Source organism: Triplophysa rosa, linkage group LG8 (genome assembly GCF_024868665.1).
Source record: "Triplophysa rosa linkage group LG8, Trosa_1v2, whole genome shotgun sequence".
Lineage (NCBI taxonomy): Eukaryota > Metazoa > Chordata > Actinopteri > Cypriniformes > Nemacheilidae > Triplophysa > Triplophysa rosa.
Window position 1 is genome coordinate 25,533,429 of NC_079897.1, and position 12,382 is coordinate 25,545,810.

At 38.6% G+C, this 12,382-nt stretch overlaps 1 protein-coding gene across 4 annotated transcripts in view; it reads left to right on the plus strand.

Moving 5' to 3' along the window:
* tsnare1 (T-SNARE Domain Containing 1) overlaps positions 1-12,382 on the plus strand; it is a 100,271-nt gene that overhangs the window by 83,205 nt on the left and 4,684 nt on the right. For 2 of the 4 annotated variants that reach the window (XR_008963387.1, XM_057340287.1), the window contains one exon: positions 582-691. Coding sequence is in view for 1 of the 4 variants with exons in the window: in XM_057340287.1 (XP_057196270.1) it covers positions 582-677 (96 nt within the window). In the remaining 3 variants the exon portion in view is untranslated. Of the gene's footprint in view, positions 1-581; positions 692-3,724; positions 3,778-6,600; positions 6,625-12,382 lie in introns of all 4 variants that reach the window. The other 2 variants (XR_008963386.1, XR_008963385.1) reach the window with 2 other exon arrangements.

Sequence of the window (12,382 nt, forward strand, 5' to 3'; positions counted from 1 at the left end):
TCTATTTGGGACATACTGCGCCCGCCATGTTTTATGGTCATGTGACCTGTATGCTCTTTGACCTATGACGTTTTGACAACAACCTAAACGTGAGCCTTGATAAAAACATCACTTAGTCACGAGAAACTCATTTATTGGCACTTACATTAAAAACGGACATCCGCCTTAAAGTTTTCCGCTATATTTATTTGATTTACTTTTGAAATATGACCGTTGCTCAGCTCCCATGGCATCATGGGATAGAGAAGTGTCCATCCGATCCACACTCACCAATCTCGGCGGAAGTAGTAGACCATCCGGGTATTTCTCGCCCACGGTGTTTTGCATACTGAGGTTTCAGACATACTACTCATGACTCGTACTCATTTTCGCCTACTATATAGAATGGAAGTAGGCGATTTCGGACGCAGCACGAGTACAGCCCCAAAGTCCCGAGTTCCGGGGGAGAGTTCCCACGGTGGAAATGCGCCATAGGTTGTTGCTTAGCAGACTACAGTACAGTTTCAATTCCCCGACCCATGTTAAGAGAGATTATCTTTGATCAAACAATGTTATCTCAAGCGTTTGCTTTTTTTCCACAGAGGCAGCTGAGGAAGAGGAAATGTTATCTGCTCATCGCTGGAGCTCTGCTTCTTACTCTGCTTATCATCATTATTGCAGTCTCAGCCAGAAAATGAGAGCAAGCGCACAGGTGAGCCGCATTACTGTGCCCAGTCTACGATATAAATAACTTTAAAAAAGAAGGTCAGAAAAGGTACTACTAACACAATGAATCAAAGCTGCATTACCTGATGCATTGTGCGTCAAAACAAACTGCAGGTTTTTCTAAACAATCAAAAGCAGATATTTCCTCGCCAGGATCTCCAGCTGCATCTAGTATGAAACTCTAGGACTGTTCATCGTCTAGAAAAAAAGCAGTCGCTCACCTAATTGGTTCTTGACATTTGTGTAACCTGAAACGTTGTATGGCGATGCTATTTCTCACCACAGAAAGCCAATACGGAGAAACAGCTTCAGACTAATATCTCACCCACGGGCAGTCGCTCTGAGGGATAGGGGATTTTATCAGTTAGATGGATTACCTCCTCATTCATCTTTGAAAGGCCAACTGTCAATTACACACTTCTGTTTTTCATTTATCCTCCCAACCTACTTTTATTCGTTCATTGACTCATTCATTAGTTCATCGTTTTTTCATTCATCCATCCGTAAGCGTTGAAAACCACATCAGGACCGACTCCATTTTCGTGAGATGTTTATCCGTGTGTTCGATCTCTCACGGCCTCCCTCAGGGAAACGGGTTGAGTGACAGTTCGTATCGATCTGTACCCTCTCTTCTCTCGCGCTTTTCCTCTCGCAACACACACGCGCTGTGTGCGAAACTGAAAGCAGATAACATCTTTAATTAAGTAGCTCTTAACTTGCATTTGTGAAACTGAGTGAAACAAGGAGTGAAAGTTGTTTGAACTTTGTTGCTAAGATCTCGTCTTCTGTGAAGCGTTAGAGCATAGAGGAAGAGTTAAGTGACAGGGAGATTTTGTCACTTAAAAAAAATCACTTAAGCACCCTTTGCCGTACGTATTCCTTGGTCACTACAAATCAAGTACTTTTTAAGTGCTAATTAATTTGCAGAGTTTGATATGCTGCTGTTGTTTTGACCCACACTGTAAAACTTTGCAGCAGGTTTGCCAGTAATTACTGTAGATTTAATTTACAATTTTGTTTTAAGCACAAACTTACCTAGTTTATATATTTTTCTTTCATAAAACAAGACTAAATATCTTGGGTCACTTTTCTTGTTATGTAAACATATCGTAATTTAAGACATACTTTATATTATTACTAGAAAACAAGAGAAAAACGCTTAGGAAGAATGTCATTTTTTGCAGTGTTGCTGTGCAAATGCCAGTTCTTGCTCATTTTGAATCTCAAAAGTCAAAGTGTTTTCATTTTGATTCAAGTTACTGAAAACAGTACTAATAGGAAAGTAGTATTAAGTAGTAATTAAATCTACAGTATGTTACTGGCAAACCTGCTGCAAAACTACAGCAAAGTTTTACAGTGTACGACTGGTCGTACTGTAAAATCGATTGTGGTTTAAACATTAACACCCTATCCACACAAATGCATCTTTTTCTCACCGTTTTGGCCTTTCATCCTCACTGAGACGTTTTTATCAATGAAAGCGCACTCGAAAGTGGATACATTTGAATACTTTGTTTTCGTGTTGTAGTGTGGATGAGGAAAACGAAGGGGTTTAAAGGAGTTGTTTCGGCTGCTCTCCCATTTGACAGCATTAACGTCGGTTTGCGCATACATTAGATTGCATTTTAGGAGAAGGAATATTTAATTACTCGCAGTTATTGTATGGCAGCGGAGCGAGAGTGTCTATTTAAACAACTGTGTCTTTGCTCCACATTTCCGTGACATAATAAGGCAGACTTTTTTGTATCCTCGACCCACGCGTAAGCACTCTGGTGCCATTTCTGTCATGCCTGATAACATGTATTAATAAAAAAATAGTGTAGTTACTGTATATGGTTACTAAGGACCACTTTTGAACAGTGTCACTGTCGTTCAAAAAAACCGACAAAATGATCCATGTCAAGACAAATATATATATACACTACCGGTCAAAAGTTTAGGATCACTTGACAAAAACTTTCTCATGATTTTAAAAATCTGTTAATCTGAAGGTGTACAGTATGTTTCAATGTTTTCAAATTACCTTTCAAGTTTTTTCAAGTTCAAATTATTTTTGTAGACAGAAATATAAGTGTGCCCACACGCTGTATTGTTTTCTTTCCTTAGAAAACTAAATTTCTATTTTAAAAAAATGTAATAGAAATATTATTGAAATGATTTTGGAAGATTGCAATATTTTTAAAGGGATTATTTTAACCAAATAATGAATAAAAGCAGCCAATAAGAGTCCAGCATAGGTGTAAATTCCTTCAATATGGCTTTAAAAGCTTCCCAGGTTGAGACTTCATGAAACTGGTTGATGAAATGCCAAGAGTGGATTTTGTGAAGATGCAAAAATATATCTTTATTAATTTTGGATGCGTTTAGTAAGAACATAACACTCACAGTTGTGTTATTCTATGGTTTTGATAGGTTTACTGTCGTTTTAAAATGTGCAAGAAATATAAAGGATGAGTAAGTGATCCCAAACTTTTGACCAGGAGTGTATATTACCAATGACAGAATCCTCTTGTGGTGCAGTATCAGATATTATTCGTAGATAAATAAAACTATTGAGAGAAAGGTTAAGTGAAAATATTGTTATTGTTAAAAGTGTAAAATAACTTTCGGACCCATTTTGTCTTTTTGTTACCAACTAAAGCATGTTGGCCCTGTCATCTCCTGGGTTACGTTTAAAGTAATAGAAAACCGTTTCCAGAGACCTGTAGAGCAATGTACCAAATCTTGTTTGCAGGCTCCATGGTTTGAGGAATGAGTTGGAAAAGGGGGTTGTCATCCTAAGCTTCACAGTCTGGTTCAGTGCCATAACAGACTATAAGCTCGAGAGAGCTTGCCAGTTTGTGTGCTAGGGACCAGCTCCAAAACCTGCATAGATTTATAGAGAATTAACAGCTCTGAGTCTCTGTAAACACGGCCCATTCAGTTCTGGTTAGAAATGTTTTCCGTGCCCTGCACATTTGGTGATGTATTTCTTTCAACCTCTCCTCATAACCCCGAGCTGTTTGCTTCTTTGGTGCAGATTCGCTTTGTAAACTGAGCAGAATTATCTGAAGGTGACAAACAGCATTACAGGTACATTTACACGTCATACATTACTAATATCAATACATAAATGACACTTTAAAGGGATAGTTCCCAAAAATACTTGTATATCACTCTTTCTTACGTGGAGAATAAAACAAGATATTTTGAGAAATGTCTGTTGTATTGTGCACATACAATGGAAGACAATGGGAGCCAACGTTGTTTGGTTACCATTGCCAAAGTTCTTCAAAATATCATCTTACAGTATGTGTTCTACAGAAGAAAGAAAGTCATACAGGTTTGTAATGACATGAGGGTGAATAAATGATAACAGAAATTGACTTATGTTTTTAATCCAAAGTGAGATTTAACAAATATTAAAGCACTGGTGCAAAGGATGATGGGAATATAGCAGGGAGTTGGCGCGGTGTTGTGGAAGACTGACAGAGTGGCAGAGGGAGGATCGCAGTGTATAATATATCAGTTTAATGAGCCTGGCGATGACAGAAATAACCGGGGAGCCGCTTTGCCTCTCAAATCAATAGCAGTGCGCTTTATGATGCTCTAAATAACGCAATAACTGCTCCTTGACACCTATTCCAGCAAGTTGTGTTGCCAGTTCTGCCTTCATATCTTGTTTACAGAATCATTTGAATGAATCTTCACTGTATATGCATGTCTTCCTCATTCAGCCATACCTTCTGCTCTGAGCTGTGGAAATCGAGGGCAATTTGACATAGCTTAGAGTCACCGAGTCGCCACATTAACACAAACTCTGAAGCATCACATGCAGCTGACTATTACTAAGTTTTAATTGTGTGACTGTTATGCAGTATCACAGCACAAGTACTGTATCTATGATTGTAGATCTTCTGAAACATCTGAGTTAAATTACATGGTAAAACCTTTCTGCCCGGTTTCACAGGCGAGGCTCAAAGGGACAGGTCGCCCAAAATGAAAGATTCTGTCATCATTTACTCACCCTCAAGTTGTTCCAAATCTGTATACATTTCTTTTGTCTAAAGAACACAGAGAAATATATTTGGAAGAATCCTTGTAACCAAACAGTTCTTGGCCACCATTGACTAACATAGTAGGAAAAATTGCGTTATACATTTCTGTGTTCTGTCGAACACAAAAGAAGATATTTTGAAGAATGTAGGCAGGGGCACTTTTGACTACCATTGTCTTTTTCCTACTATTGTGTTTGGTGGTGGCCAAGAACTGTTTGGTTACAAGCATTCTTCTAAATATCTTTCTCTGTGTTCATCAGAACAAAGAAATGCATACAGATTTGGAACCACTTCATTTCTGGGTGAACTGTTCCTTTAAGGCTAGTCCCAGACTATATTGAACACTTGAACTGAAAATAACGTGCCCTGATATATCCTAAAATATATCAGTGCCATTGTTTTGTCTCAAGATGCACACCAGTTATGTTTGCCGAGGATTTTATTTTTATAAAAGTGACTTAAATATTCTAATTTACTAAGGCCTCGTCCTTGCTTAAGCATAATCAGGTTTCCCAGGCCTACAAGTTTGCAAATTTAAAAGACGAGCAATCCTTTTCTGTTCGCTGACAATTTATCCTTTTGAGGTTTTGCTAGAATATTCGGTTATGGACAAAATGACTTTTTTGTTGAACATGTTGTTTCTTGACTGAAGTATCCCTTTAAAAAGACCTTTATAATTGAATGTGTCTCACCTGTATTAATAATATCACCCCATCGCACATTTGAGTTTTGACCGTAATCACATTTTGAGAATGCTGGATGTTGTTTGTGGAGTTTTTATCTGGTTGCATTTATGAATGACTAAATGATCACATTCATCGATGCACTTTCTATGCATAAAGAAAAGGATGTCTGTGTTGCTGTTACATGTATTGTATGGATGGATGGACGCATAAATCGGACATCTTACCAACAGGGCACCTTGAGCAGCTTTATTTAGCTCATCCATGTATACTGTGCAGCCCGATAAGATTACAAACCAGATATATGAACAGTGTAAACAGAGAATTCAGCAAGAGCTATTCAATGATAGTGTATAACATTTGTCCTAGTTAAAAATAGGACTGTAAGAGCCATCTCTTCGCATCCCATTTCGATTACCAAGAAAGGCTTATTTGCTTGTTGATGTTTTTCAAACATTAGTGCACATACAGTACATTTCACAGCCCACATATAAAAACAAAACACCTTCTGTGTCCATCCTCACGTGGGCCTGTGTGTTTGAACATGGCAGAAGGCCACGGTGCCAGAAAAACTCACCGGTCCTCCTCGGCACTGATCTGCATGGCCGGGCCAAGTCTCGGTTTGACCCTTATCATGTCTGAGGCTGACCGCTGAGCACAGGATTAGTGGGCAGGCCTGCACCTGTGTGGGCGGACATCATACAATCCTCTCAACCAGCAGCGTGGGATGCAGTCAAACCGTGCAGCCAGACACAGTCACAGAAGAAGGGACTCGACAGACCGAAACACCCACCCAGGCATGCTGGGATAGGAGAATGTATGGAAGATTTACCTCGCTTCCATCAGTGATTTTCACAGTTTTGTGTGTTGCCTTTGGAAATATTAAATGATTCAAAGGAAGAAGGTTTATTGGTGGTGCTTTATTGCGAGGTGATAATATTTAAGGGTCAGTTTGATGTTGACAGACTACGGTGATTTAGCAGTTTATGTGTCCGTGTTCTGTGATGTTCAAGATTATTCTTTTAACCTTACCGGCTGTTTAGTTATTATTCTAATTAATTTTTTATTTTGACCTTTTATTGCTTTATCAAAGCCATAGGCGATACCACTTATTTTACAAAATACTTTCAAAGCCAATATTTTTGATATCTCATTGTTTTTGTTTAATTGTTTAGCTATTGCCATTGAAACAACACAAGGTGAGTGAATGTTAAACAAACATTTATTTTTGACTGAACTGTTCTTTAACCAATCACAAATGTCACATTTGCCCGGGCAATGGGAAATTAGTACAGTTTTTGCTAACAAATTCACGTTTATTCATTTGAAGCGAATGAAACACACTAACCTTTTCATGCTTTTAGTGAATAACAAAATCATTCGTATTAAAAACACTTTTTCTTTTCACTCTGCAAGTGCCCAATTTGGAAACGTTTCCACTACAGAAAAGAACACGTGTCCTTTCGTTGATGCTACTGTAACACTTTAATGTTTTTAACTCATTTTCCTTTTAATTTCCAAAGGCATCTTATATTTCGATTGCTATGGCGTCTTCAAGAAAGTAGGGGATTTCATGTTTTATGACTAATATTATTACAGTACACAAGCAGAAATCATGTCACACACATCAAACTTCCACGTGAGTTTTAAGGATCACCAGAGGCCTCGGAGCTTACGTGAAGCTTGTCTTTATTTGCTCTTTGAACTGCTGAAGGGGCTGAAGCTGAATTTCAAGCACCTTTTTCGCTGATAAATATGAAGGAATAAATGCTCAGGAAACATTTTTATATTTAGCCGCTAAAGCTGATTTAGCATGAGTGAAACAGTGCCGACAGGTTCCTGCAGAAAGAGGCTTATTCAAATGAAAAAGCTAAGTTGACAACACAGAGCTGGTATTCACCATGATGAGACGTTGCGAAGATGGAAAGAATGAAATCCGAGAGAGAGAGAGAGAGAGAAAGAAAGACGGTGAGAGGGAGAAATGATTAAATTGAGACTACCATATACTGTATTAGAGCAAAAAATCATTTCTAACATTGAGTATCACATACTGTAGTATTCATGTATACAGTATTCCTGCATTCCTGTGATCTTATGTTATTTTATCAAGTCGCAATGCTCATTGATATCATCAAACAATGGTATATGAATCGCACCCAATTCAGCATCAACGTATTTGCTTAAGGGACAGTTTCCATCAGAGCAACTCTGAATGTAATCCTTCCCTCACGAATTGGTAATAAAGAACTTTTTCTCAAGTTTAAAGCTAGACCTTTGGGTTGATCTTAAACCCAAAAGTCATTTTTTACTTCGTACCAGCTAGCAACAGCCATCGGAAATGAAGAGTTTGTGCACTTGGACGCAGAGCTTGTGAACTAGTATTTTTAATCCCCGTCCACGAACAAGTGTGACAATAAGCTCTCTGTATAGACTAAAATCCTCTTAGGCAAAGCTTTGTGGGTAAACTTGCCTGATTCAAATTCTAAACCCCATTAGCTTTGAGGAACTAGTCAGTTGCATTGAGATTAATGGCGGGGCGACCACTTGATTTAATAGGGTTATTTCACCGCTTCTGGGCGAGAATGAACAACAAACTTAATGCAAGACATTACTCACTTTCCTCCCTGACTGATAGAAGTTTCCGAGTTCACTTCTGTTCTCGCTCGCAAGTTGAAGCCCGTACTGTCTACCTTTTTCTTGCCTTTCAGTAAGAGCTTTATGAGTGAAACATGACCGAAAAAGAGCATCTGTTATTAAAAGTGCTCTGAACATATTGATTTCTCTGGCACAAGACTAAAAGACATTTAACAAACCACTTGCCAAAGAAAATGTTCTTTTCTCTGAAATGAAGTGATTTGGAGAAATTAAGGGATATGGATTTGCAGCCTCTATTAGGGATAAATGCTGAGTGAGAAATGTTATGTGCAATTTTCCATTACAGGGTGAAGAATGAAAATCCTTATTTATCTATTTTTTGGTGCTGTCAGCTCGCTCTGAACTTTACTCACGGGGATTACTGACATACTCTCTGGGTGCCAGACAGGCGCCGTAGCTCCCGCTTGAGAAACAGATGTGCGGCAGAGGTATTCTAAGTTCGCCGAGCCCCGAACCTAAATGTTATAGCTCACAGAAGGAAATGGAGCGATCGAGAGAAGAGTCTCTCTGAAAAGGAGGATGACAGAAATCACACTTGTCTCTTTTTTGGGGATGTTTTCCTCCGTGTGGCACAGTAAGACAGCCCCGGCTCTCGGTGTCTCCGGGAAGAACTAAGATTACCTCGAGCTGATTGGTCACTTTAATGCGCTAGACGCCACATTAAATAGACAGAGGATTACAGACGACTGCTCAGCTGAGCGTTGTCACATTTAGAATGTGTACCAGAGGCGTGACTAGGCCCTGGCTGTTGGGCTGTAGTGCCAAATGCGTTTTTAATGACTCGGATCTTATTTTCTGCTGATTATAATAGGAGAGTCCTCGACGGTGTCAACATGAATTAGGCGTGAGAGGGGTTTATGAAGATTTTTTTTCTTGGATGGTTATTAGATATGATACATTAACATGAGTTTGAATGAGAAGCATGTCTGTAATTAAGATGAGCTGTGTAGCTGTATGCCTATTTTTATGTTAACGTTGAGCTTTAGAAAGTCATCATTTACTCACCCTCTTGTCATTTCAAACCTGTATGACTGTCTTTCTTATGCAGAACACAAAAACAGATATTTACCGTACTTCTATTTTATGGACAAAAACCAGTGCAAGTCAATGGGTACCACCGTTGTCATTCTTCAAAATATCTTTTTTGTGTTCTGCAGAAAAAAGAAAGGCATACAGAACTATCACGTTAACTTATTCAGCTGAAAGCATAGAGTTTTTTTTTATTGTTTTCCCTTATTACCAATTTTGTGTGTGTATGTAAAAGCCTCTGGGGAATAAAATGAGTAAATTACATGTGCTCCCTTTTCTTTTACCTCGGTTTTAGTTGTTAAATCAGAATAAATTTGATTTTGGACTTAAGTAGCTCCAGAGGAACGTGTGCATATGCTGAATAATATGGGAATAATGATTAAAAGTTGAACAAATGAAACTACCTTTTTGTCCAATGCACTAGCTTAAATTTTCTGCATCTGAAAATCTATCAAGTGCATAATTTAAAAGGGTTCATTTAGCCAGGTCAGTATATAATAGTATATTTCAGTGTAAAATGGACCATGGCTGAGCTCCAGATTCATTTAGTTATGCCTCTGCTACATACAAAAAAGATTTTAAAAGACTGCAAAAAGCCTACAACACGTAGCATTATTCACATTGTGTGTGTGCTTTGATGGATGGAAACAATTCACAAAATGTTTTTCAAAAGGGTAAATGGGCAGGTTGATGAGAATGGTTGACTGGCTTTCAGATAGCCTGTCTATTCTGATGGTGTTAAAGCTCACGCACTTACCGCGTGTGTGTCCGGAAGAGCGTTTGCGAAGTGTGCAAGCAGCTGGACAAGAATGTGACGTTTCTCCGCTTTCACTCTGTTGAATATTTGCTCTGCATCAATGGAGGTACCGAGGTACCATTTAATTCCCTCTCTGACAATCAATAGTTTGGCTGTGAAGAGTGCTCGGCTTTGATTGATATGAGCTATTGGGAGCAGGCATCTGGACGCTGACTGGAAATGGGACGAGACGGATGCTTTTTGTGTTTAGGTGCCCATCTGCCCACATTGATTTGCCCTGAATAGCACCCGAGTACCAAATCTTGGAGTGTTTGGGTTAAGAAAATAGATCAGTGCAGTGTAAATCTGGGTACATATGTAGTATTTGACAAATGTCTTAACAGATGTCTGTTGCATAAATGTAACATTTTTAACTTAATAAAACATGTCTGGGCTGTGGCTTAGTAGCTGGTAGATGGGTTGTGTCAGTGTGGAGTACCTCAGAGATGACGTATTTATGTATGCAAATCCGAGAAGCGGGTTTTATTTGAGCACTTCCGGTAACATCGCCCCAAAGTTGAATGGGTTTTGGTTTTAATCTATGACAAACACACCCGTTATAACCCGCTCGTCATTTTTTTAAGCATTATCATGTCTTAAAAACAGTGGTTGCTAACAAGTTGCTAAAAGCAACTACATCTTTTGGCGGGGACGTTAGACGTCATCGCGCATATAAATCTCACAAATAATGCAACGTGGGCGCAAATATCTAAAAACCAGGATGGGGATTCATTCACAGAGCAATTTCCAGGGAACACATTTTTAATAAAGTTTTAAAAAGTTGTCGGAGGCTTGGTGGTGGTGACGTTGATATCGAGCGACCGTAGCGATCTTCCTAAAGTCTATGGTAAAAATAGTTTTTCGCTTCATGGAACCAATGCGTTGCTAACTTTCGGATGGCCTACAAAAATACGTTATCTCTGCAGTACTCTGTAAGGTGGCATAAGATCCGGCCCATTGATCTAAACATTTACTGTCCTGTCTGAACTTACTGTAAAATAGCGATCCTAAATTATACATCTTTTAAATGTTTGGCCTTTTCGAAGTCTTCAAAACTATGAAAATACACACATTTACGTAAATATGTAAATCGACCAAACAATCAATTGAGCCTTTAACCAACTTCATTAGATTTTTAGTACTTGAAGAGTTGTGTATGCTTGCTGTTTTTTCTTTCGAGTATATCTGCCATAATTGAATTTTATTAACATTTAAGAATACACCAGCTTGGGTTACCTCAGACGTAACACACACAGACTAAAAGTCACATCATTTCCTCATAAGCCTGCAAGTTTCTTTGAAGCTCTCTTATGTCATGTCCACTCATAGCGTGATGCTCGTATAATAAGTATAGTGGTTTATAGTTGGCACGCATGCAGAGACAGAAGCTTGTGTGACTGGGGGAGATCCTCCCCGCGGTGGCTGTGAAGCAGCCTTTGATGTAGACGTAGCCAGCGGAGCGAGCTGCTTTGCTGGAGAGACAGCCTGGGTGGAGTTTGCCCTCTGATCCGTGTCATTTCAAAGCAGGTGCTCCTTCCTCCTCATCCACCCATCCTTTCATCCCCCTGCCCCATCCTTTTACTCCTTTACCAGTCCTCTCACTGACTGACTGGCTCACTCGCTCATCCTCTCTATCTCTCTCTCTGTTTTGTCATCTCGCCTAGCCAAGATTCCCACACAGTGGCTGATGAACAACTCTAAGGGCTTTTTGTTGGCAGACGACATCATAGACAGTCACATAATCTCTATCTCTCACTTTATATACGTATGTGTGTATGTATGTATATGTATTCATTTTTTTCAACTCTCTCTATTTTTTTCTAATTCCCACGATCATTACAAACTAATCTTCTTTTTGGCAGAATGTCATGTCATATTTTTTGTTGATATTACAGGAATTCATACGAGACATTTAGTCACATATCTGGCTGTTTTTGAAACAATATTGTGAATCGCAGCATGTGACAGTAACAATTATGAAAACAAATATTTATGTGACATTAAATATTGTGCATTTAAGTAATTCATTTTGTAAATGAAATTGGGCTAAAACAACTCTCATATACCACTTCGTAAGACGAAAATAAAAGTGGTCCAACGCCAGAACAAGAACAACTTCCCGTTTCATTTTTTTTATGCTATAAAATGTTTAACAAAATACAACCAGCAGAGCGTTTCTAACGGAATCAAAATGTTAAACGAATATTTAACTATATATGTAAGATTTAAAAAAAAATAATAAATGTAATTCTGGTTGTTTACATCTTGCGAAGTGGTCTATAGAGAAGCATCCTTACCTTGCTTCCACACAGACAAAAATGTAAATCTCTCTTTATGTGTAGGGTGTATTTGCAGTAGTGTGCAAGTGTATGGTATTCAACTACAGGTACAAGTTTATCAAGTGAAATGAGTTCTGTTTTGCATCAAACCACGTGAACTCTCTTCATCTTTTGTTCAGGTATTTAAACTTTTTCTAA